At 41.2% G+C, this 27,280-nt stretch overlaps 1 protein-coding gene across 7 annotated transcripts in view; it reads right to left on the bottom strand.

Annotated features, from left to right (window-relative positions):
• LOC128688849 (probable enoyl-CoA hydratase, mitochondrial) overlaps positions 1-27,280 on the bottom strand; it is an 83,623-nt gene that overhangs the window by 33,498 nt on the left and 22,845 nt on the right. For 4 of the 7 annotated variants that reach the window (XM_070085417.1, XM_070085421.1, XM_070085420.1 and 1 more), the window contains exons 1-5: positions 25,206-25,308; positions 19,161-19,327; positions 14,169-14,369; positions 9,608-9,791; positions 8,510-8,652 (exon numbers count right to left, since the gene is read on the bottom strand). In XM_070085417.1, the coding sequence (XP_069941518.1) occupies positions 8,510-8,652; positions 9,608-9,791; positions 14,169-14,369; positions 19,161-19,278 (646 nt within the window). In that variant the 5' untranslated portion in view covers positions 19,279-19,327; positions 25,206-25,308. Of the gene's footprint in view, positions 1-8,509; positions 8,653-9,607; positions 9,792-14,168; positions 14,370-19,160; positions 19,328-25,205; positions 25,309-27,280 lie in introns of those variants that run through there. The other 3 variants (XM_070085419.1, XM_070085418.1, XM_070085423.1) reach the window with 3 other exon arrangements.

Raw genomic sequence — 27,280 nt, 5'->3', positions numbered from 1 at the left:
TGAACGTAATTATACAGTAACTGAGCAAGAAGCTTTAGCAATAGTATGGTCTTTAAAGCACTTCCGAGACATTATTTATCAGTACTCTGTTCATGTCTTGACAGATCATGCTCCACTGATACCCTTATTCCAGAACAAACAACCTACTGGAAGGTTAGCTAGATGGACCTTGACTATCCAAGAGTTCAATCCCACCTTTGAGCATTTACCTGGCAAGTCAAATGTAGTCGCAGATGCCTTATCGCGACATGTTAGTATAGTAACTGCAGACCCTCCATTTAGTGCTGAAGATGTAAAGAATGCTCAACGAACAGATCCCATGTGGTCTGGTGTGATACGATTCCTGCTCCAGGAAGATCTTATTCTGACTGTGAAGCCACCAGCTCCCATCAGTGACTTTCTCATGAACCAAGAATTACTGTATCGAACAGCCGAGTTGGGTACTCCTAGCAGAAGAGTATACCAGTTAGTAATTCCACAGTCACTAGTGAATGTAGCCTTACAGCTAGTTCACGATGTACCAGGTGTTGCACACCCTGGTATGGATCGTTCAGTAAAACAAGCCAGATTGAAATACTTTTGGCCTCGTATGGCAACTGATATTTCTGAGTATGTTAGGAAATGTAGTGTCTGCATGCAACATAAAGGCAATGCTAATGGTCCTAATCCAATCCAAGTGTATCCAACTACTAGCGAACCTTGGGAAAGAGTTGCGCTAGATTTGTTAACTAATTTCCAATGTTCCCTCCAAGGTAACAAACATCTGTGTGTTATGGTAGACCATTTCACCAGATATTGCGAGTTAGTTCCTATTGCAGATAAGACTGCCGAGACAGTAGCTAAAGCGTTTAAAGAACGCATTATCTGCAGGCATACCACCCCTAAGTCCCTAGTAACAGATAATGGAGGTGAATTCTGTAATGAAATTCTTGAAAATTTGTGTACCTTGTACAAGATCTCTAAATCCACCATTGTTCCTCATCATCCTGCCAGCAATGGGTTAGCGGAACGAACCAATAAGAAAGTACTTGATGTATTGAGAGCCACTATCAATCCCAATAGTGAAACTTGGGATGAAGTTATACCTGATGTGCAGTGTGCTATAAATTCTGCTTACAATGTTTCTATAGGTGACACTCCACATTATGCATTGTATGGTGTAGATAAACGTTTGCCTTATGAGTTGTTATATTCTAATCCGAAACCAAATTACAACCCTGATGATTTCGTAGCAACTCGTACCAGCTTAGCTCAAAGTGTTTTTAGAAGAATCCGTGAAACACTTCATAAATCAACAGCTGAATTTACAAGAGTCGCAAATACTCGAGTAAAGCCATCCAAAATCAAAGTAGGTTCGAGAGTTATGCTGACTAATTTTAACAAAACGTCTGCAATGCCAAAGCTTGATCAAAAGTTTGTTGGTCCTTATCGCGTAGTTGAACATATCACTGGTAATAAGTATAAGGTTAGAGAGATTAGTACTGGTCAGTATAAAGAATCGCATTTGGATCATATGAAGTTAGTATGTGATGATAATGATGTTCCAACCCAGACTAATGTGACAGACTCTGACAATCCTCCTGATCCTGTACTCTCTTCCTCTGATACTCAGTCAGATGATCAACCTGAATGTCGTTATTCCCTACGTACACGACAGGTATTGAGAAATCCTCAAGTATCATTTGTAACTTCCAATTCAGATTTGCCTCAAATACAGCATGAGTTAGCCAATGCTACAGAGTTTGATCCTCCCAGAGATGACACCCATTCTGCATATGCCAATCTTACCCTAGCAGAGTTGGGGTTAAATGTAAATAACCTGTATAGATGAATAATTACAGTATCAACTTATCAGTATTCAAGAATTTTTTTTTTTTTTGTGTTCATGTTCTCTCCGCATTCTGAGAGTTAACAGTCTAGATTTGCGTGCACCGAATCTGCCTTTCTGTTAAACACTCTTTCTTTGTATATATTCCTTCCTCAGAATCCGTAGATCACACGAATACAGATCGATCGATCAAAATTTTTGTTTTTATCACTTGTAATCTCAATGTTGAGTTCGTTGTTCATTTGTTGAGTTTTAAGTTGTACTATAGTATACCTTGTATTGCATTACAGTTTCAGTTACGTAAGCTTTCATTCCAATGTTCTACTTATGTATCTATAATGTTTCATGTTGTGTACTTTGACATTGTATAGAATCAGCCCAAGCCGTGTACCTGCCATCTCTAGTTTGTATTAGTTGTATGTCGAGACGACATACGTTAGCGTCGCCGAGCTCTCAGTAGTAGTAACCAGTTACCAGTCTAGTAACCAGTTACCGTAACCGTCCGTTGATTCAACTCATATTGTGCTGAGCTGACACTATTTCAAAACACCCACTACGGGGTACTGGCCAGACGGCTAGGCAGTATTACGTGTGGTAGCAAGGAGATAGGTACGGCTGGCAAGAGCTCTGTCCACATAACAGCAATATACGTAAAACAGCCTAAGTGAGTATTTCTACCCTAATCCACGTATCGAACTCCCACATGATACTTTACAAATTTTGCGTGTCAGTTGCTACTAGCCTGTTCGGTGTGAAGAATTTTGCAGTCAGCTTTGCTATTGCATATCTACCTTGTATGCGTATTCTGCAATCGTACTGTGCATAGCTAAGCGTGTTCTGCAAATTAACGTGTTACGTTGGGGTATTCTGCAATCGTACTGTGCATAGCAAATAACTTATACCTTGTGGTATGCCACCTAGACGAGTCAGACGTCTGGTGTCGGCATATACTTTGTTTAACCTACCTAAATTGTCGCTACAGCGTTGTTGGCAAATTGCTCGTTCCATTGGCATTAATTACGAACACACTCTCACAGCTGTGCAACTGCGTTCACTGATTACTGACAAACTTCGAGAAGAAGAGATGGCACATCAGATTCCTCCCTTTACGGGAGCTAGGGCAAAAACTACTATGTTCTCGCAGGAGGAAGATGATATATCAACGGAGCAAAATAGTCAGTCTAGTGCAGCAGGGTTGTCTCAAGGTGAATCAGCGGCGTTGGCACTTGAGCTGGCAAAAATCAATCTTGAGCAGACTAGGGAACAGAGAGCATTTGCAAAAGAAGAATTTGATAGGGAAAGAGAAAGGAGGCAGTTTTTGCATTCTGTAAATGATTTTAGGTTACAGAAAGCAGTACAGCTTGTTCCCCGCTTCAATGAGGCCAAACCAGAACAATTTTTCGAAAGCTTCGAAAATCAGGCTCAAGCCTTGAGGTGGCCGGAACAGCATTGGGCATCGTTGGTTCACACAGCATTGTTTGGTAAGGCACAGGAATTTACGTCAGTGTTAAATGACACTGAATTTTCTGATTATCAAGTAGTGAAGACCACAGTTTTGGGAGCATATACCTGTATCCCAGCTAAATATCGTAAATTATTTAAATTAAGCAGGCGACAGCTTGGTCAATCCCTGGTTGATTTTGTGCGACAGCAGACCAAAGCTATTACCAGCTGGTATAAAGCAAGTGGTGTCGCAACTTTTGAGGATCTGGTGCAGCTTATTCTGATTGACAACCTGCTGGAGTCTGTGGGACCAGAGGGTCGAGTCTTTCTGCAGGATCGTGACTTAACCACTGCATTGGAGGCAGCCAGGTTGGCTGATACCTTCAAAACTAACCGCTCCTTGTCCGAGCGGTCCAGTCTCTCTTTTCAACAGCCTGGCATGAGCAGAGATCGTCAACCTTGGAGAATGAAGTGCCAGCCGGAGGGAGAACGTCTACGTCAGCCAACTAAGTCACCTGGTGAGCCACGCTTCTCAACTTATGGTCCACCTGCTGAGAGACACTACTCAACATGGTGAACCTCGACAACAGTATTCAGAGAGACGCCAGCCAGAACGACACCAGTTGCAACGTCAGCAGGGAGTAAAGGGCAAGCCTGTCGTCTGCTTCCTCTGTAACAAAGTAGGTCACATCCGTCCCAACTGCCCCCACAAACCCCAACCCATTGGGAAAATCTATAATATCCCTAGTAACATGTCCCCGAGAGAAGTAGAAAAAGGGATGGCCCCTTATTATTGTAAGAGTCTTATTTCCCTTCAGGAAAACTCAGAAACAACTGAAGTCAAAACCTTTAGAGATACTGGAGCATAATGCTCACTTATAAGAGAGGGAATATTACTCCTTTCAAAGAACACTTCCTTGAATTCCTCTGTTTTATTGGAAGCATTTGGAGGAGCTATATATTCTGTCCCTTTGCATAAAATTTATGTACAGTGCAAATATTACACTGGGTACTTGACTGTGGGTGTATCCGAAGGATTCCCCATGAAAGATGCCATGTTATTACTAGTAATAACATTACTACTGCTAGTGTGTGTCCTGAACCTATAATGATTAATTCTTCTCCGGTGTTGGCCATAACTCGGGCAACATCCCAAGGGTTGTCTGGCGAGAATGTTGACCTATCCTTGGACGACTCTGATCTCGGAATAGCCACATTGTTTTATGAGGCACACCGGCCAGAGCCTCGTAAATCAAGTGAACAGACCCCGATCAAGCCTTCCTATTCCCAGGTTGCAGGATTGCCAGATACCTCTGTTTCCATGCCCGAGGGACTGTCCTTCCGGGAGGAACAACAAAAGGACCCTTCTTTAAAATTCGCTTTTCAGGCAGCCATGGGTAAATCCTCTTTGGATCATCCGGTCAAGTATGAACTTAAAAACGATTATTTGATCTGCACTGAGACTGGTAAGGAGATAGAGGGCCAGCAATTGTCTGACAGGTTAGTGGTTCCAACAAAGTTTAGACCTCAAATATTGAATGTAGCTCATAATACTTCATTAGGGGGTCACTTAGGAATTACTAAAACCTTGTATAGAATCACAAAAGAATTTTATTGGCCAAAATTAAAGCAGGATGTGAAGAATCATATCAGGTGTTGCCGAGAATGTCAGCAAGTAGGGAAACCTGGACATTCCATTAAACCTGCACCTCTCCAACCTATACCTGCTGATGGAGAACCTTTTGCAGATATAATTATAGATTGTGTAGGTCCACTACCTAGGTCAAAGTCGGGAAATCAGTATTTATTTACCATTATGGATAGAGTAACCAGATATCCTGAAGCAATTCCCATGCTCAGTATTAATACTAAAGCTATTCTCAAAGCTTTAACAAAATTTATTTCTTGTTTTGGCATTCCTAAAACTATTCAAAGTGATCAAGGTACTAACTTCACTGCCAAAGTATTTAGGGAAGCATTAACTAGGTTAGGGATAATCCACAACTTATCCACTGCCTGTCATCCTCAGTCCCAAGGTGCCTTGGAGAGATTCCTACAGACTGGGATCAATCACTACCTTTGTTGCTATTCTCAGTGCGAGAAACGGTGCAAGAATCTACCGGGTATAGTCCGTTTGAGCTGATCTTTGGGCACAATGTACGAGGTCCTCTTCGGGTGCTCAAAGAAGGATGGATGGGAGAAGACGTTAGCTCAACACTCTACAACCCGTCTTCAAGGTTGCAGGTGGCACGTCAGTTAGCCAAGGCTAACCTAAAGACAGCTCAAAATAAGATGAAACAGAGGTATGACAGAAGTGCACAATTCCGCTCCTTCCATCCAGGAGACAAGGTGTTGGTGCAGGAACCTATACCTGGCCACAACTTGAAAGCTAGATTTACGGGACCTATGCAAATTGTAAGTAAATTATCTGATGTAAATTATGTGGTAGCTCCTCTTGATAAGACCTCAAAAACTAAAACCTACCACATTAATCAGTTAAAATCTTTTCATACACCAGATAAAGTCCCAGTAATGACTCTGTCCTCTACCTCTGAGGACGACTCTGATTCTTTGCACTCTATTTCTGAAATTAATGTTAAACTTTCAAACTCTATCCTCCTCAAGAACCCTAGCTCTTTAATGGAGGGACTATCTGAAATGCAAGCAACAAGTTTAACTGAGCTTCTACAGTCATACCCTAATATTTTTTCGGATGTGCCGAAAAAATGTACGTTAGGTTATCATGATGTAGATGTGGGAAACTCTAAACCTATTAAACTCTCCCCCTACAGAGCTAATCCTGAAAAGCAGAGGCTACTTCAGCAGGAAGTAGAATTTCTGTTAAAGCACGGTTTAGTGGAGGAGTCATCTAGTCCATGGGCTTCACCGTGCATCCTTGTTAAAAAAGCTGATGGACGGTTTCGTATGTGTACAGACTACCGTAAGGTGAATGAGGTCACAATCACAGATGCTTACCCTCTTCCTCGTCTGGATGATGTAATCGACTTTGTGGGTAAGGCTACTTTTGTGTCCAAGTTAGATCTCCTTAAAGGTTACTATAAGATACCTTTGACGGATAAGGCGAAGGAAATCTCTGCCTTCGTAATTCCAGGAGGTCATTATCAATACACAGTTACCCCCTTCGGAATGAAAAACTCCCCCTCTTCATTCCAGAAACTTATCCATCAGGCTATTAAAGGACTTTAAGGCATGGCAGCATACCTGGATGATGTTGTGGTGTCTGATACTTGGGATCAACACCTATTTAGACTTAAGGCTCTTTTTGAGACCTTTCAGAGTTCCCATTTAACTGTTAATTTATCTGAGTCTTCCTTTGGCCAGGCCACTGTTACTTTTCTAGGCCATGAAGTAGGTAGTGGTAAAGTTGCTCCTAAACTTGCTCAAGTTCTTGCCATTAAAGATTATCCAGTTCCTCATGATAGGAAATCTCTTCAACATTTCCTAGGCATGATAGGATTTTACAGAAGATTCTGTAAGAATTTCTCAGGTATTGTAGCCCCTCTTACCTCTCCTACCAGTCACAAAGTTCCCTTTAATTGGACTCCAGAATGTCCAAGTGCTTTTGATAAAGCAAAAAGATTATTGTGTACTGCACCCATTCTTTTGTCTCCAGACTTTTCTCATTACAGGTTGATGCTTGTGAGTCTGGGGTTGGGGCAGTACTATTGCAAAACGAGAACGAGGAGTTGCAGCCTGTAGCATACTTTTCAGCCAAATTCCAGCCGCATCAGAGGGCTTACTCTACCATTGAAAAAGAAGCCCTCACGCTGGTACTGGCTTTGGAGCATTTCGATGTTTATGTGGGCCAGACATCGCGGGTGGTCACCATCTACAGTGATCACAATCCTCTAGTATATCTCCAAGCCATGAAGAACCACAACACAAGGCTCATGCATTGGGCTTTAAGACTGTAACCCTACTCTCTCAGAATTAAATATATTGCCAGCAAAGAAAATATGTTGGCAGACTCTTTATCTAGAGTCTAACTATATTATTTAATTGTATATTAGGTTAGAATGTGTTAGGTTACTTGTGGTAACCCCTTCCAAGCTCTTTTTTTTTTTTATCTCCTGGTGGTGTGGGTGTTTTTTTTTTTAGTGAGGGGATGCGGGCTACCATCCGCCTGTATCTTGGACCTAAGCTAGCCTGACTGTCTGCTGTCTCGCTTTGAGTTTAGGGTTTGACTTTTTGTCACGAGAAAAGCTGAGCTCTATCTAAGAGTTGAATGGTTGAGAGGAAAGGCAGTCCCATTATTTTGTGCCATGGTGGCACGGTTACCACTGGAAGGTGGCAGCCTAATCCTGAGCCTTCTCGCGGTGGGGATGTGGCATGCAAAGAGTACGTGACCTTTATTCGGCGTATGTACACACCCTCATTTACAGGCCATCTCCCCCAACCAGGTGACTGAGAGTTGACGATGGGGCCCCGTCGTTCAACTAGTAACCAGGTTCCAGCCAATAAGAAGATGGTTTTGGCAATCGCAGACGTTATGTGGGTACCACTCTCCTGTCTGCCCTTGTCATTCCCATTCTAGAGCTGGTTGAAGCATGGTCTGCTCTCTTGTGGCTTCTATTCTGCCTTGCTTACCATGGAGTGCACTAATACCTATCACTGTACATCGTGTATATAGTGTACATATTGCTGTTCTAAATTGGTGAAGGATAATATAAGTCAAAACTTTTCTGTGTTTATTTTGCTCCCTTTACACCCAGGATAACAGGCTATTTGGACTCCTGGGTTGTAATAACGTAGATCTATGTTTGGACAGTTTAAGGGTTAAAAATATACTAAAAATATAAATGATGCAAAGGTGACATTAAAACAATATCAAAGATGGCTGACACAAACCCACCACAATTATAGTATGCTCCTTGCTTAGTGATGAATTCCCCTCAAGGAAGGTTCCTTGATGTTGGTGAGGGGCTCTTGATTTAGGGAATTGGATCTGTGCTCCAGTTCCCCGAATTAAGCCTGAATGCCTTCCACATATCCCCCCCCAGGCGCTGTATAATCCTCCGGGTTTAGCGCTTCCCCCTTGATTATAATAATAATAATAATTAGTGATGAATTAATTTACCGACGTGGTCTTAGGAACGGAACTCCATTGTTAAGTGAGGAGAGGCTGTGTTGTATGCAATAAGAACTTTTAAGACTGTTACTTATCTTAGGGTGGGCTTGATGAGGCTTGAACATATATGTACACAGAGCACTGCTCACCCCAAGCTTCAGCTTGCTGAGCAGTAACAGTATTCCCATGAAGACACATCTGCATGGCACGAGACTTCCCGATAACTTGAGAGAGCCGTTGAGTGCCACCTCCCCCAGCAACAGTTCCAATTTTACTATCTGGTATTCCAAACCTGTAAATGCAATGAATAAAAATTAAAAGCATGTGACCTCAAGTGTTATAAAATATTCTGAATATCATTCTGCTTACAATATAAAAATGGTTACTATATAAAAATGGTAATTTTTGCATTACTATGCATATATAAAAATAATAAGAAGATAAGAAAGAAGGAACACTGCAGCAGGCCTACTGGCCCATGTGAGGCAGGTCCAAGTCTCCTACCAGCTTAAGGCAATGCCCTAACCTAGTCAGGTCAGGTCACATTCACTCAAGGAAGGAGCACGGCATCTGACCTAATAGCACAAGCTACTAAGTCAGATGCCCACCCACACCCAGTCATGTATTTATCTACCCTATTTTTAAACTCGTGCTCATGCATGAGCGTGTTAGATAGGAGTGAATGGAGACGAATGATACTTGGGACCTGACGATCTGTTGGAGTGTGAGCAGGGTAATATTTAGTGAAGGGATTCAGGGAAACCGGTTATTTTCATATAGTCGGACTTGAGTCCTGGAAATGGGAAGTACAATGCCTGCACTTTAAAGGAGGGGTTTGGGATATTGGCAGTTTGGAGGGATATGTTGTGTATCTTTATACGTATATGCTTCTAAACTGTTGTATTCTGAGCATTCTCAGTATTCTGAGTATTCTCACACCTGTGAGTGTGGTGAAAGTGTTGAATGATGATGAAAGTATTTTCTTTTGGGGGATTTTCTTTCTTTTTTGGGTCACCCTGCCTCGGTGGGAGACGACCGACTTGTTGAAAAAAAAAAAAAAAAACTACACAAGGTTTCAGCTTCTATAACTGTACTCTGGAATTTCCTCAAAAGCTGTAATGAGTAATAAATGAACACACATGAACACATGCACTATACACCTATATATATCACCTACAGCCAATAATATTAAAAAATTTTTATCAGTAATCATGGTAATATTATTGCTACTGTACATTAATTCTTACTTGGCTTTCTCCCCAGCAAGAATTATGTCACACATTAGTGCAAGTTCACAACCACCACCAACAGCAAAGCCATTCACAGCAGCTATTACTGGTTTCCTCACATTAACTACTGTGTCAAAGTTCTTCATGAAGCTCCAATAACAATCCTTAAATTTCATATCTTGCATGACGGTAATGTCACCCCCTGAAAGTAAAAGAATCTTAAGATACAATAAAAATTAACCACAGTGCAGTGCATAATCTTTTTTTTTTTTGGTTGAAATTTATTTAGTAAGGTATTACCTTAACTCAAAATTATATTCTTCCTATCAAGATACAATTTACTAGTATCAAGGATGCATTCTTAAACATGAATTAGGTGAGCAGAATTTTTATTGAAATCTCCATTATTAACCCTTTGACTGTCGCAGGCCCCTTTCTGAAACTGTCATTCTATGTCGCAAAATATTCGAAAAAAAAAAATTTTTTCTTATGAAAATGTTAGGAATATTTTTCTGAGTGTTTTAAGCCTAAAAAAAATTTTTGCCATCAGTACTTACTGAGATATAGAGCCGCAAAGTTTGCAGAAAGTGACGTGCGTACGGCAACAGCAGCGACTGCCGCCCACCCGGTATTCTTTTATTTACTCTAATTCAAAGGTTTCTTGCATTTTTCAATATTTTTCTTTTCCAAGTAACTTATGTGGCCTGTGAGACCACTGTAAGGTGCATTGTTCAAATATACACTCATTGTTTACAACACAATAACAGAACAAACTTTATCACTATTAGTTTGTGTATACACTTTGTTTACACAAACAAACAATACAAAACAATGTGTATTACTATTGTTCCATAATATATATACATATGTACAGTCACTAAACACGTTCCTAGAACTGCTGCAGCTTGTGGAACTCTTTGAAACACTGGTATATGCAGAGGGGCACTTGACACTCCTCACACATAAAACGAGTGTCTCTGCGTGTTTGTGGGCGTTTTGTGGTATGTGTACATACATAACACCTCTTCCGAGCATTTTTCTTGGCAGTAGTAGGAGGCAGTTATGTGGGGTAGTGATCACCAGGCCTGAAACGAGATGACGTGTGTTGGTAATTTCGTGGGCGCTGGTCTATTGCAGGTGTTGCTCCTTGGTACTTTGCGATTATTTGTCTGATTACTGACAAACAAAATTCACCATATTTTGGTGTTTTGTTGGTCTTCAACTTGTATATGTTATAAGCATTTAGCATAGAGATATCAACAAGATGGAAAAAAAGTTTTATATACCACTTATAACTCTTGCATACACAGTCTGCAAACCCAATCTGCATGTCACATTTGTCCACTAAGTGCATATTGAGGTTGTAGTCCATGACAGCTGCAGGCTTTAGAATGGGTTCATTGGTGTGTCTGTTGTGCCTGCCACTGTGTGCCATTTCGTTTTGGTGAACTGATGTCAACAATGTGACATCACGTTTGTCATGCCACCGAAGTGCCATGATGTCATTGGCAGCAAAGGCTTGCACCTCACCTCTGCGAGTACCAGCGTCGAATCTTGGCATATGTTTACGATTACCACGCACTGTGCCACACACGTCTGTCAAGTTCACTTGCAAGAAATCACTGAGTAAGGGGCTTGTGTACCAGTTATCAGTAAATAACATATGCCCCTTACCAAGATATGGTTCCATCATTGTTCGAATCACATCACCAGAGATACCCAATAACTTCATGGTATCTCTCAAAGTATTACTACCAGTGTACATAATGATATCCAAAACTAGACCACTTCTGCAATCACACAGTACAAATAGCTTTATACCAAAGCATTTCCTCTTGCTTGGTATATATTACTTGAATGAGAGTCTTCCTTTGAATAAAATCAAGGACTCGTCAATAACAAGCTTCCTGATGGGATAAAAATACATGCAGCACTTTTGTTTCAGGTACATAAACACATTTCTGATCTTATATAACCTGTAGGTTCTGTCAGGCCTGGTTTTGTCTGAAAAGTGTAACATACGTAACAGTATCAGGAAACGATTGACACCTATAATGTCACTAAAACCTGGAGTTGAAATCAGGTGTTCTGTTGCCCAGTATGTGGTGACAGTGTGCTTATACACATGTGGCATAAGCATTATTGTGGCAAAAAACAGGTATATCTCTGCCACAGTTGTCTCCTTCCACTTGTGTAGCCGTGATTTTGGTGAGAGAATTGTTTTTGCCATGGTGTAATCATAGTATGTGTTTGTTTCCCTGACAATGATGTCCATCAGGGGTTCATCGAAGAATAACTCAAAGCAGTCCAGTTCACTAGCATTGTTCCCAAGCAGACATGATGGCTTTATTCCACTTTGTGTTTCATCAAAGTCATGGGGACTGGGAACAAACTCGTCACCGTCCTGCCAATCCCAGATGCGGTCTGCTGGTGGGTTCTGGATATTGTACCGTGGTTGTGGTTGTGCAGGTTGTGGGAGTGTGGGGTCAGGTGAGGCTGGTTGTTGTGCAGTCAGCAGCGTGGGTAGTATCATGACCCGCTGATGGTGCCACATGGGCCATGCCACCCTCACTATCACCACCACTGTCTGCTTCCTCACTCACATCATTCATACCCATCGTAACAATATCGTCATCTTCACTATCAGGTCGTGGTGTAGGGCCACGGGATGTGCTCCCAGAGTTTCTCCTTTCCCTTGGAACAACATATGAAACACTACCAGACCGCATGCTACGTCGTACATACTGCCGCTTCACTGGGGAATATTCACCCTCACTGTCACTAGAACTGCTTTCAATGACCTTGAAATCACTATCACTATCACATTCACTGCTAACATCTGGGTGTTGTACACGACCAAATAGTTTCCTCTTTCGTCCTGGTACAGGCGAACGTGAACATGAACAAGCCGGCCCAGCACCAGAGGTGGAAGGTTGTGGGTCATCTGGGTTTTCATCACTAATTACGTTATCCTGGGCACTTTTTCCGGTAACACTCACTTCAAAACCCTGGAATTCACTGTCACTGACATTTTCATCACTGTTAGAGCTATCACTTGGGAACAAAAGACCTCCAATCCGCCGAGGAGTGAGGAACTTCTTACCGAGAGGCATGGTGAAAATGGACTAACAAGATGGCGTTCCCACAATGCACCGCTGGGTCCCAGATTTTTTTCACAGGGTGCACACCGACCACTGAGACCCATTCTCTCTCATGTAGGCCTACCAGGCCTTTCCCGCTTGATTTGAAGCCGCTAGAATTTGTGCGTATAAATACCTCAGAAACATTGGCTCGTAAGACGTATTTATACGGACTATTTTAACATGCTCTCTTTGAAGCTGCCGTCTCCTTCTTGACGTGCCGTTTGTGTTGAAACAAACTCAGTGAGACTATGGTAACATGCTGCCGTCTTCCTCTCACCGTGCTGTTTGTCTTTAAACACACTCAGTGAGACTATTTTAACATGTAAACAGTCAAAGGGTTAAAAGCCATTACATCCTCAAGTACAAAATATCCATTATCCAGGGTTAAAATACTTTCAAATTTTACAAATGCTATAGGATACTGTATACCAAGCAGCACTGTATGACCCTAGTGGGTTTAGTGCTTGGTTCTGAGTGTAATAACTACATACCATAAGTGACAGTAATGGTGGCCTGGCTGGCAAAACTCTCACTTCATACACAGAGGGTCCAGGTTCGATTCCCGGTGGGGTGGAAACATTTCAACGCGTTTCCTTACACCTGTTGTTCTGTTCACCTAGCAGCAAGTAGGTACCTGGGTGTTAGTCAACTGGTGTGGGTCACATCCTGGGGGACAAGATTGACGACCCCAATGGAAATAAGACAGACAGTCCTCAATGATGCACTGCCTTTCTTGGGTTATCCTGGGTGGCTAACCTTCCTGGGTTAAAAATCTGAACGAAATCTTATCTTTCAGCACTTGTGAGAGAAGAAATAGCTGTTAAATATTTTTTCAATGCATAACTAAGCTCTAGGTGATGTTATTAACAGTTATTACTGTAGAAAGAAATGGAAAATAAAAGCAAGATTTAATTAAGGCCATCTAGCAAAAATGAGTCATTACTCTATGTACAAAAATATTATTTTTGTAATCTAAAGCTTTTAAGAAAAAGAGTACAGTAAGTTACACTAAGCATTTCAAATCAATAAATATCTAGGCCGAGTAGTCTTTTAATTCTCATGAAATCTAAAAATATTAATAGAAAATATATTTTAAGGTGTTACCTACAATGATAGTTGAATGCCGAAGAGCTCTTAATTCAAGGAATTGGAGGTACCCTTCCCCTTCTTGAATCAAAGCCAATTACTTTCCATTCCTCAGGTGCTGCATGACCCCAATGAGTTCAGTGCTTTCCAATGAATATGTACAGTAATGTGTGTATACTTTTCCAAAGCACAAAAAAAAAAAAAAAAAAAAAAAATAGGCAATAATACTACTGCATTTTTTGCAAAAAACAATTATATATGCCATTTATTTCAACATTAGTATAAATTTAGGCTAATAAAAAAAATTAATTCAGGACAATTTGGGAGCTAAGAGACAGCCATTCACCAACCTGCAGAAAATACTTTTTCACCTCCAGTAATAACAATGGCAGCAACACTAGAATCAGCATCCATATTTCTCATAGTTTTTCCCAATCTTCCCATATATGAATTGGTAAAGCTGTTCATAACATCAGGGCGATTCATTGTGACCACGCCAACACATCCACCTTCTCCTCGCTTATCAACAATGATATCTTCATTACTTGATGCTGCAACAAGTCATAAAAACAATTCACAATGTAAAAAAGAAACAAATAAAACATGCATAAAAAATATACAGTAAACCCTTGATTGAAGACTAATAAGGAAGGAGATGCGAGTGGCCATCATGGCGAGCGTGTAGGATGTGAGATTGTTTAACTGTGTTCCCAACAATAACATGCACTTTTGTAACCAACTAACTTTGACCATTTCCAAATCAATTGATCCAGCAGATTTTGTCCAATACTTTTTTTGAAGTCTGTTGAATTTCAGGTTTACCATACATCATTAATGTGCTGTATGACCCCAGTATGTTTAGCACTAGGTTTTGATAATAATATCATTAATGAAAATTATAAACCATCTAAAAACAAGCCTAAGATATCTGTAAATACAGTACAGATGATTATCATACAATGCTTCTGTTTAATGAGATTACTTGGTGATGCTGGTAGCGGGAAGTAAATGATATGTCTTCGGAGGCTTCTTACTTTATTTGCAAAGTCGTGGTGGGTACACAGGCTTGTGTGTTGTGCCCATGGCCAGGAGGGCCATGCCCACCAGGGAGAGAGGGAGTAGCCGTGTTGTCTGTGTCTAGGCCATGTTAGGTAAGACACATATGCAACAGTTAGGTATCTTTATTTCGAAATAATGGTTTTCGAAATAAAGATACCTAACTGTTGCATATGTGTCTTACCTAACAATCTGTCGGTATTTTATACCATTTTAATGTTCACTGTGTCTAGGCCGCTGAGTGAGTGAGCAAGTGCGAGTGGGACCAGTGTCCCACTGACCTGGGCTGGCTAGAGAGGGGAGCACCTTAGTGCCGCGAAATATGTACTAAGCTGGCAGACAGCATAGGCTGTCTGTGCAGACAGTACAGGCTGTCTACATTTGCTCGGCCACCTACCTTGAGTTGTCCCGACTTGAGGTAGAGAGAGCTTCATTAAGGTCAAGTTTTTGCCTCCTAATACCACTCCTCTCCTGCAGCCCATGGACCAGCTTCAAGAAACTGTACACAAAAGCTATGTTTCAAAAGTGCTTTGTAGTGACTACAGAAACTCAACTGACTCTAAAAGAGTTTTGGAAGGATCACTTTAATATCTTCAATTGTATAAACCTTGGGAGGGAGTGACTAAGAGGACCTTGAACTCTGCTTGGAAAAAACTGTGGCTAGAATGTGTAGACAAAAGGGATTTTAACCCTGGGAATCCTATGCCAGTTGAGGAATCCACTGTGGCATTGGGGAAGTCCTTGGGGTTGGAGGTTAGTGGGGAGGATGTGGAAGAGCTGGTGGAGGAGGGCAATGACGAACTAACCACTGATGAGCTGCTAGATCATCTTCAACAGCAAGAGGCCAGACCTGAGGAAACTGCTTCGGAGGGGACAGAGAAATTGAGGAAGTTGCCTACTTCAAAGATTAAGGAAATGTGTGCAATGTGGCTTAAAGTGCAAACCATTTTTGATGACAAACACCCTAACACAGCTATTGCAAGCCGTGCTGGTGACTATTACACTGACAATGTTGTGAATCACTTTAGAAAAGTCATAAAGGAACGAGAGGTACAGGCCTCTATGGACAGCTATGTTGTGCGACAGAAATCCAGTGACTCTCAAGCTGGTCCTAATGGCATTAAAAGAAGAAGGGAAGTAACTCCGGAAAAGGACTTGCTACCTCAAGTCCTAATGGAAGGGGATTCCCCTTCTAAACAGTAACAACTTCGACACTCTCCCCTCCTCCCATCCCATCAATCATCACCATATCTTCATTAAAGGTAAGTGTCAATTATTCTATTGTTATTATTCTATTGTTATTGTTGTTATTGTAATTATTCTATTGCATTAAACTTAATATTTCATGTGGTAAAATTTTTTTTTTCATACTTTTGGGTGTCTTGCACAGATTAATTTGATTTCCATTATTTCTTATGGAGAAAATTGATTCGCTTTTTGATATTTTCGGTATTCGATGAGCTCTCAGGAACGGATTAATATTGAATACCGGGGGTCCACTGTAATTAACACACGACATATATCTTCTCTCAATCTTCTCGACAATACTGACATAATTACTGAAGCACTCGATGTGACATCATGTGATGTCAGGCGTGACCTGGGCTGGCTAGAGAGGGCAGCACCTTAGTGCCGCGAAATATGAACTAAGCTGGCAGACAGCATAGGCTGCCTGTGCAGACAGTACAGGCTGTCTACACTTCAACATGAATGACATTAGTGAGTGCCTTGATGATGGTGAAGAGCTCTATGAGAAATTGACACTACCTTCCCCTTCCTTGGATGAAACCAGATTACCTTCCATTCCTAAAGCACTGCATGACCCTTATGGGTTTACCAGTTCCCCATTTTTATACACTAATGTACTGGCATAATGCCTAAATACCTTTGTTGTATCATCTTATCTCCTTAGTGTTTTCCTGTGAAAAATTATATATCTGCCCTGGATTTGTATCACTTTCTAGACATACAGAAATTGGAATTGGCAAGTACTGGAAGTTGGCCACCATTCATAACAGACCTATGTCTATGCATGCATTTTTTATACTTTTTGTCCCTGACACTTCATTGTACCTGTATGGCTCCTGTATCCCCGAACGTGAATTGGTCGGATTTCTTGGCCTTCTGTTTGACTGCCAGCTGTTCTGGAAACCTCACATTACTTCCCTGAAAGCAACTTGCCATAGCTGTCTGAACCTCCTCAAAACCTTCTCATCTTTCATGGGGGCAGATCGTCTAACTCTCCTTTGACTGTATCCAGCCTTAATTTTACTGAAACTAGATAACAGCAACCAGATATATTCTGTGTCCTCTCCCGCAACTCTTTCTAAACTTGATCCCATCCATCATCTGGGACTACGTTTGTCTAGGTGCTTTTTGCTCCTTACCTATCATGAGCCTATATACAGAGGCATGTGTTCCATCCTTGAACAATTGCTGTGATGCCTGTTGCCTCCGTTATTTTGTCCGCTCTCATGACCTTCATGATCCTTCTACATGCAGGGTAGTAATGGATGTTACTAGAGGTCCATTATTTGTTCACCTCCCGTTTACTCCATCCCCTTTCTCTTCGTCTTCGCTCGCTCTTGACTTCTCTTCAGTTGCCCCCTTTATAAGTTTATCTAGCATCTAACTTTTCTCTTCTCCCTAGGAGGATCTGACAGTTCATGTCTGTTCTTCCCCACTGCCATGTGCAAAAGCTCAAATACTTAGTTGCTTCTCGCTCCCTTTTTCTCAACCATTTCCAGTCTCATTTTCATTCCATTGCAGCTTACACTGATGGTTATAAATCCTCTGATGTTGTTGGGTTTACAGCAGTATTCTTGGACAGTGTTGTGCGACGTCATTATTTATTACTCGGACAGCATTTTTACAGCTGAACTGTATGCAGTTCTCATTGCAATTATCTGTATTGCAGCTATGCCTACCTCAACATTTGTAGTAGTCTCTGACTCCTTTATTAGAAAATTTCATTAACCTCATCCCCTAGTTCCTTGTATACAACTTTGGTTGCACTGCATTTCTAGCAAAAACAAAGAAATAATTTTCTGCTGGGTCCCTGGTCAGGACAACTAGCAGGCGGACTGTGCTGCGCAGTCAGCAGTACATGACCTCCCTGTTTCTTATAGAGGTATTCCATTCTCAGACTATTTTGCTGTAATCTCTAACCACCTTCGCAACTGTTGGCAACATCGTTGGTCCAATATGACTTGCAACAAATTATACTCTATCAAGCCAAGTTTAGGTTCTGGCCTTCTTATCATCGATGCTGAGGTTGGGAGACTTCGCTTCCCGTCTTCTCATCGAGCACACCCATCTTACTCATGGGTATCTCATGGAGAGGTGCCCTATTCCACTGAGAATTGCCAGGTTTCAATTTCAGTTTGCCATATTCTGTTGGACTGACCTGTCTATAAACGAGCACGCAAAATTTACCTCTGACATTGTCACCACTCTAGCACCCTTACTTTATCTTCCCTCCATGCTAATGGTCTCACCTTTGATTCAAGACTCCCACTTTGACAGCAACCAATTTATTACAAATTTTGATAATACAGCACTTTCTAAATTTAGCACTCCTCACAGTTCTTTCTATCTCTGCCATGTTATCCTCTCCACCTTTGCTATTCTCTGATCCAGCAACACCCCCTGCCCTGCAGTGCTGTATGACTAGCAAGTTCAGTGCTTGTTTTTCATTATAATAATAATTTATATAACAGTGATCATTTCCCACCAAGGTACAGTAATCCAAGAAGAGTAACATTCTTAATTCAAAAGCTGTCTTGACAAACATGACTGGATATTATAATTATAATCATGGGGGAGAGCTAACCCTGTATGGATTATACATCACCTGGGGGATGGGGATGATGGAAGGTATTCAGGCTCAATTCAGGGAACTGGAGTACAGATCCAATTCCCTAGATCAAGAGCCCCTCACCAGCTTCAAGGAACCTCCCTTGAAGGGACATGAATGGACAACACAATTTAAGAGGCCCTCTACACTACAACATCCCCACCCTCAGAGTGCTGGTACTGCAATTCCCACCTCCAGAACTTCTGGAGGTATAACAACTGGAGAAATGTACAATATGTGCACATTTATCAGTCATAAATGCAGTACTAAGGAGATAAATTTGGTTGAAAGATTTTAAATACAAAAATCAAGCAAAATGAATAAAAAAAAGTAAATGCAAATAGTCTCTCAATTATATATAGTAGTATTTATGAACTGTGACTGGTTTTTCATTTAAAATTACTGCAGTTGAAGAAAGGTGCCAGCTAACCTAATGACATTTGTCTAGCTGTAAAGGATGGACTGAACCGACAAAGGCAAGCATTATGTTGACCAAACATTGCCAAGCTGAGAAATGTCTGAGGTTTCACAAGTTTGGCTATCATCATTCCAGCTGTGACTGTCTTAGCAGTTACCGGTACAATAAACTTGAGTAGTCTGAAAAAAAAAAAATAACATGAATCATATTATAAACATTTACTTGAGATGATAAATTTAACATCCACTTTGTCTTAATATCAGCTTTAATAGATTTTAGTTACACTATGACAAGCATACAAGTGTTTACTTCAGCTTAATGAAATTTAGTGAAATAAAACCAATCTCATGTAGAGAACTGTACAATAAAGACAGACTTCTTTTTAATTATAATAATAATAATAATAAAGACAGAGGACTAATTATCTGACTTAAGAAAGACAGCAGGAAATGTTGCTGGTTGAATACAGTATATGAGCACATCCCTTCAAGGGAAAGTACCTTGATGCTGGTAAACTGTTCTTTTTTATAAGGAATTGGAGCTACCTTTCCCTTTCATGGAATAAACTTTATTGCCTCCCATTTCCCAGGCACTGTATGACCCATATTTATTGCTTCCCCTGAATTCAGTAGGGCCCCGCTTTACGGCATTTTGCCTTAAGGCATTTCACTAATAGGTTGATTTCAAATTATGACCAAAACTTGCTGTATGATTCCCAGTCTTTCTAATACGGCGTGCCCCACCTGATTTGTTAACATTCTTCGTGAGCACATCTCTCTATTATGTCTGGAAACTTTCCAAAATTTCAAGTGTTTTAAAGTTACTGCATATTTTATATGTACTCTGATAATTATACTTATGTGTACCTGTACCTAAATATATACACACTGTGCTGGTGTGCAGGTACACATTAAAATCACTGAGAGTCTCTACTCTTGATGCCATGTTAATAATAATATGCAATCTCTTGGGTGCATTAAATGTTGTATATTACATTAATACAGACATTTCCATTAATCCATCTATGATATTTTTTTTTCAAAATTATATAATAAACATTCTATGTAATGTATAAACATGATAAATACACCCCACAGTAGAATAAATTAACATAAATACGTGTATAAGATGTGGTAGCCAGGCAACTTGTAGGACTTGTGGTAGTCAGGCGACTTGTAGTCCAACATCATAGAAAACGTGTACACTATAATATTACTGGGGGTAACTAGAAAATTATTCCTTTCGCATGCCTTCACTCAGAGCGTCTTTTCTTCTAAAAAATGGTGTTACATGAGAATGGGAGTGTTTCTCTTTATTTATTCTACTGTATCAATGTGGTATGTAATATGATATAATACAAACATACATGAACGAAAACCAGATGCATTCACCTGGTTTGTTTACACTACGTGTGAGTGGGGGGGCGGGGAAGGCTGCCCTGGCTGGCTACTATACTTCCCAAACCTGACTTCCTACAAATAAAACTCACCTCTCGCCCTACATTAACCCTTTCAGGGTCAGCAGGCCCTCTCCTAAACTTGTCCTCAGGGTTAGAAATTTTTCAAAAAAAAAAAAAAAAAATTATTTTTTCTTATGAAATGATAGAGAATCTTTTCCCGATCATAATGACACCAAAAATATGAAATTTGCTGGAAAACTTACGGAATTATGCTCTCACAAAGTTAGTGGTCCGACGATGTTACGCATCAACGATTTGCCCACTTTGAGCCCTATTTTCAGCCAATTCCAATGTACCAGTCACAAAAATCGTAACTATTTCACTAGAACACTTTTTCTATCGAATGAGTACAAGAAACCACCCATTTACTGATTTCAACTATCCAGTAAAGTGGTCAGAAATTGGCAATTTTGCCAATTTCACACATATTTCAAAAGATGCCAATTTCCAAATAGGGTCCAGAATAAACAAGACAGACATTCCTGGCACTAAAATAACATTTCCTCTGTTCATTAGTCACATCCCCAGACCTCTCTTACATTTCTTTTGCTTTCCACTTTGAATTTTTATTCTCACAAAAAAATAGAAGATTTACTGTTATGCAGACTACTGCATTAGTGTAGAAATGGTATAAATAATATCAGTGCACTTGTGAAAGAATATTAGACTTACCAGTTGACGTGTATTGGACGCTTGGCATGATTTGTTTACTTTTGAACTTTGGCAAAAATCGAATATTTCTGCTACTTTGAGCTCAATTTCAAGGTCCTTTTCTTTGTGAAACCAATCAAAATCATCTCAATTTCTGTAATATGTCTTCCATTCTATAAAATGAGACCAGGAAAACTAGAATACAACTGTAAATAGCATACGAAAATACACTGCAAACCGCTGTTGTAAAGCAAAAAGACAGTCGGAGTTTTTTTTTTCTCATTATGCACTGTGTGCTGCAGAATTTTTTTTTATACTGTGCACACTGACCACATAGACCCATTCTTTCATATGTAAGCCTACCAGCTTTCTCTCACTAGATTTCAAGACGCTAGAATTTATGGATACTAGTACGGCACCAACCCTGGCATGCAAGCCGTACTAGTACGGCACCAGCACTGAAAGGGTTAAAGATACAAGACATGTAATACAGCCTCTCCTCACTTAGTGACGTACTCGTTTGCAGATGCCTCGGACTAATGACAGGCTCTCTGGCCAGTAACAGAAGACAATAGAGATAGGGGTGGGTATACTGCGTTTTCTTGGACAGCAGGAAGGCCTTTGACACAGTTCCTCACGACAGGTTAGTGCAAAAGCTAGAGGAGCAGGCATGCCTAACAGGAAAGGCACTGCAATGGATCAGAGAATACCTGGCAGGGAGGCAACAACGAGTCACGGTATGTGACAAGGTGTCAAAATGAGTGCTTGTGATGAGCAGGGTTCCACAGGGGTCAGTTCTAGGACCAGTGCTGTTTTTGGTATATGTGAATGACATGGCAGAAGGGCTATACTCAGAAGTGTCCCTGTTTGCAGATGATGTGAAGTTAATAAGGAGAATCAAATCTGATGAAGCTCAGGCAGGACTACAAAGAGACCTAGACAAGCTGTAAACCTGGTCCAACAACTGGCTCCTTGAATTTAACCCTGCCAACTGCAAAGTCACGAAGATTGGGGAAGGGCAAAGAAGACCACAGACAGAGTATGGGCTAGGTGGCCAAAGACTGCAAACATCATTCAAGGAAAAGGATCTTGGGGTGAGTATAATACCAAGTACATCTCCTGAGGTGCACATCAACCAGATAACTACTGCAGCATATGGGTGCCTGGCAAACCTTAGAATAGCGTTCTGATACCTCAGTAAGGAATCGTTGAAGACTCTGTACACCATGTACATCAGGCCCATACTGGAGTATGCAACACCAGTTTGGAACCCACACCTGGTCAAGCACATCAAGAAATTAGAGAAAGTGCAAAGGTTTATAACAAGACTAGTCCCAGAGCTAAGGGGAATGTCCTACAAAGAACAGTTAAGGGAAATCAGCCTGACACTGGAGGACAGGAGGGTTAGTGAAGACATGATAATGACATATAGAATACTGCAAGGATTTCACAAGGTGGACAAAGACAAGATGTTCCAGAGATGGGACACAGAAACAAGGGGTCACAATTGGAAATTGATGACTCAGATGAGTCAAGGGGATGTTAGGAAGTATTTCTTCAGAGTTGTCAGGAAGTGGAAAAATCTGGACAGCGATGTGGTGGAGGCAGGAACCATATATAGTTTTAAGACGAAGTTTGATAAAGCTCATGGAGCAGGGAGAGGACCTAGTAGCAATCAGTAAAGAGGCAGGGCCAGGAGCTATGAATCGATCCCTGCAACCACAAATAGGCGAGTACAAATTATACATAGTAACACATGTGCAAATTACCTAGGATAACCCAAAAAAAAGTCAGTGACTTATTCCATTGGGGTCCTTGACTCAGGCAGTTTACTGTGAGTAAATTTAGAATAAAGTAGCAGAATCCATAACACAGTAATTAATAATTACATTTTCCATTGCTTAGATCTTTCAGAAATTTAAGCATGTACAGTAATTGCATTAGAAGTTAAATGATACATTTTGAATATGAACAAACTGCATTCTGATACCAATATTTTTACACACTTCTAGTTTATAAAGACTAACATGCCAATTTAAAATGTTCCAAATATATTAAATATACTACTCATGAATGTTATTCTGAGATCTAGGGATTATAATCAATAGTCAAGTAACAAATACAAAAAAGGTAGGGAGGAAAGGATCAGGATGGTGTGCATTCTTTATGCTTTTTTTTTAAATTAAAGGTATATATCCTTTCCTAGAACACATCTATCACATAAAGCAAGAAACACTTGCTATTATGCAGCTTTAATAAGCTTAAGTTGGGTTAAATAAGCACATTTCTATTTACTACAATTTTAAACTTGTATGTTTTCATTAAGCATATAAGTATTTTAGGCATACAGCAAGTTAACATTTATAGTGAATATTATAATTATGTACAGACAAACAATGGTGATAAGTTATCACTAATATATACCTGTAATAAACTTCACTGTAACTATATTCCTTAATTAAAATACGTCATACACAGAACTATTACAGTGCAAATTAATAATTTTAACTTAACTGAACATTTTTAACCAAAAAAAAATAATCATTACATACAAAAACTGACATTTGAAGATAACATAACCTAAGATACCTCCTATAATTTCTTAAAAGGCTTCAGGTCTACAATAATCACTCCAGTGTAATTATTATATCACTAAGTTTATATGGGTCATACAGTACTCGCTTCTGTATGGTTGTAGGGGTTAAGTCTCAGCTCTTGGTGGGAAGTAATCAGATTTGATGCAAAGATATGAAGGTTTGAAGTTACTTATTTCCACTGGGGTCCTGATATATTATGTACTCCACTAATTCTCTTGAAGGGTCACTCAAATTTAATTAAATGCCACTGTCTGAGTTTACTGGAGTATTTTAAGTTAAATCTGCATATTTTAATAATAATAATAATATAATATCTTTATTTCTACAAGTATATGTACAAGGTATACAGGCCTAGCTGACATCATGGACATACTACAGTATAGAAAGCCCCTCAGTATGCAGAGCATTTCAGGCAAATCAGGTCAATTTTTGCCCCAGGATGCGACACACACCAGTCGACTAATACCCAGGTACCCATTTTACTGACGGGTTAACATTGACAGTCGGTGCCTTGAGGAAACATGTTCTAATGTTTCCTTCTGTACTGGGGAACTGAACCCCAGACCTCAGTGTGTGAGCTGAGTGCGCTAGCGATCGAGCTAAAATATCAATCTACCCCAATAACAGTATAATTCTTTTTATTAAGGCCTTTCACTATGTAGCTAACATGCAAAAAATTGCACGCTTGAGGGGACACACGTTAAGAGCATGTGCTAAGTACATTATGCAGATGTAATATAGGTTAATAGTTATCATACCTTGTCCCAGTGCTAGATTTTAAAAATGTTGTTAAAGTTTTATGCAGAAAAATCACGTTAAATTCTGGCTGAAAATTAGCACAATGCATGCATTACATAAGTTTGTGTTGTACTCATTATGCCATTAATGCATGTAAATTATCTAGGCTAACTCAAAGTCAACGCGACTGATATTCATTGGAGTCCTTGCAATTATGTGAATATTAGTTAAGTACAGTTTATTTAGGGACAGGTACACATAAGTACAGTTTATTTAGGGACAGGTACACGTAAGTATAATTATCATTCATAGTAACATAAGTGTAAATTACCTAGGATAACCCAAAAAAGTCAGTGGCTTATTTCCATTGGGGTCTATATCACCATTAATACAACACCAATGAGTCTGGCTAGTAAACACATGGGTAAATGCATGGATATATACTTGCTCTGGCGCCTCTTCATTGGGTACAACCTCAATGGGGGGAAAATAAAAGTCACAATGACTGTTGGGTTCTGTGGACATCAACAGAAGTCAGTGTTAATTTACAATAGTTACAATATAAAATCTTAGCAAAAAAAAAAAAAAGTAAACTTCATAATATAAACGTACTGTACTTTTTCTTCAACACACGTTAAGTTTATTTAGTAACTGCTGCTGCTTGTCGCCTGCATTAAGATGATGCTCTCCAAGTTCTTCTTCTTCTTCTGTTTGGGTTTCAGGGCCACTGACAGCATACGCCGTATCGAGCCCGGCCGTCCAGTGCTAGGAGAGGGAATATCGACCAAAGTGGAAGAATGTCTTGACTAATAACTATGTATTATATGTCTCTGATACGCCCTGAAGCCAGCAGGAAGGAGCAGGTACAAGCCAATATCTCCTGACGGTCCAGAGGGCGAAACCCCTCCCCGTTGAGGAGGACAGGTAGAGTGAAAGTGTGCACCCCAAGTGTGCGCAAGGCCGCACGGAGAGTAGTCCGTGCAGAGTGATAACGTGGGCACCACAGCAGGAAGTGTTCCACCGTCTCAGGCTGTGAGGGACACCACTGGCAGTACGGAGAGTCCGTCATCCGAAGGTGATATAGATGAGCCGCCAGTCGCGAGTGCCCGACTCGAAGGCGAGTCAGTGCAACGTCCACCGAGCCGAAGAGGGAGTGTGCAAGGCCCTCTTGCCACTGATAACGGATTCCCTTCCAAACAGCCCTTGTAAAATCACTGTGGCCCAGGGCAAGAGGGGTAACAGTAGGAAGTGTGTGCGCGAGGGAGGCCGCCCGATCTGCCATTTCATTGCCCCAGATTCCAACATGGGCGGGAACCCACTGAAGGGAGATGCTCCAACCTGGACTCCGCAAGAAGCGCAGGAGGAGAGATTGTGTCCGACGAACGAGGACGCGCAGTGATCGTGGACGAGCAGAGCATAAAAGTGCCAGGGAAGATTGGGAATCAGGGAAGAGGACCAATGGTTGTGGGAGAATGTGATCTAGGACAAAAGCCAGAGCCTGGTGAATGGTGAAGAGTTCCCCTGCCAGAACAGAACGAGCAGGGTCCAACCGCCACGTTTAACACAGGGAGAGATTAGCAAAGAAGGTCGCAGATGATGTAGAAGGAGGGGAGGACCGTGCCGAGCCATCCGTGTAGACGGAGAATGAAGAGCCATATGTAACAGAGCGAAACTCTTCAAATAGAAATACAACTAACTGAGGGGGTTCCCTGTTCCTGTAGTGCCAATCTAGGTGAATGTATCGTGTCATGTCCAGCCAGGGAGGTGCGGGGGAGTGGAGAGGGAAGGGAGTCATCACAAGTGCAGGAAGAGTAAGGCAGGACAGGGAACGCTGGGCCCTGGCTACAAAGGAAGGCTGAGCCAAACGTGGGGGGACAGAGGCTGTCTCCCACATCTGTGAAGAGAGGCGACAGGGGTGAGTACAAGGCAGAGAGGCCATATGATGGAGTCGTAAACAGTTCCTCGCTGTCCTCACCGACGAGAGAGGGACTATCCCCTACTCTGCCTCCAAGGCTGCGATAGGGGTGGAGGGGAATGCCCCCAGCATGTTACGGATGGCTGAATTCTGGAGAATGTCTAAGCGATGAAGAGAGGAGGAAGAAGCCGAGTCATACACCTCACTCACATAAGTGAGATTGCTGCGAACCATAGCTATATAGAACTTATAGAGAAGGTCTCGATCCGCCCCCCACTTGGTGCCAGAGATCCGGCGCATAAGTGCAATGCGACGTGCACACGAGAGGTGGAGGGCCGCTATGTGTTTCTTCCATGTCAAGAATGGTGCATCTAAGGTGACTCCCAACCAACGATGAGAAGAGACTAAAGGGATTGGCGTCTGGTTCAATGAGACTGATGGAAGAGTGGAGAGTCGGCGTCTAGTAAAGCATAAGAGCTTGGACTTAGTGTCACTAACCTCCAAACCCCAGGTGGTGGCCCATGATGCATTGCAGGGCACCCTGAAGTGTTTCCTGAGCTGTCAGTAAAGCTGGGGCACTGCACATAAGGGCCACATCATCCACATATACCAGGGTATGCACTCCTTGGATGGAAGGGAGATCCGACAATAAGACAGAGAAAAGGAGTGGGCTAAGAACAGATCCTTGGGGCACTCCCCAGTATACAGGACAGGGTGAGGACATAGTGCCACCCACTGCTACACGAAAGGTCCTCCCTTGCAGAAAGTTGCG

This window comes from Cherax quadricarinatus, chromosome 16 (genome assembly GCF_038502225.1).
Source record: "Cherax quadricarinatus isolate ZL_2023a chromosome 16, ASM3850222v1, whole genome shotgun sequence".
Classification (NCBI taxonomy): domain Eukaryota; kingdom Metazoa; phylum Arthropoda; class Malacostraca; order Decapoda; family Parastacidae; genus Cherax; species Cherax quadricarinatus.
The sequence above is the reverse complement of the archived record's forward strand: the minus strand, read 5'-3'. Positions and strand labels throughout refer to the sequence as shown.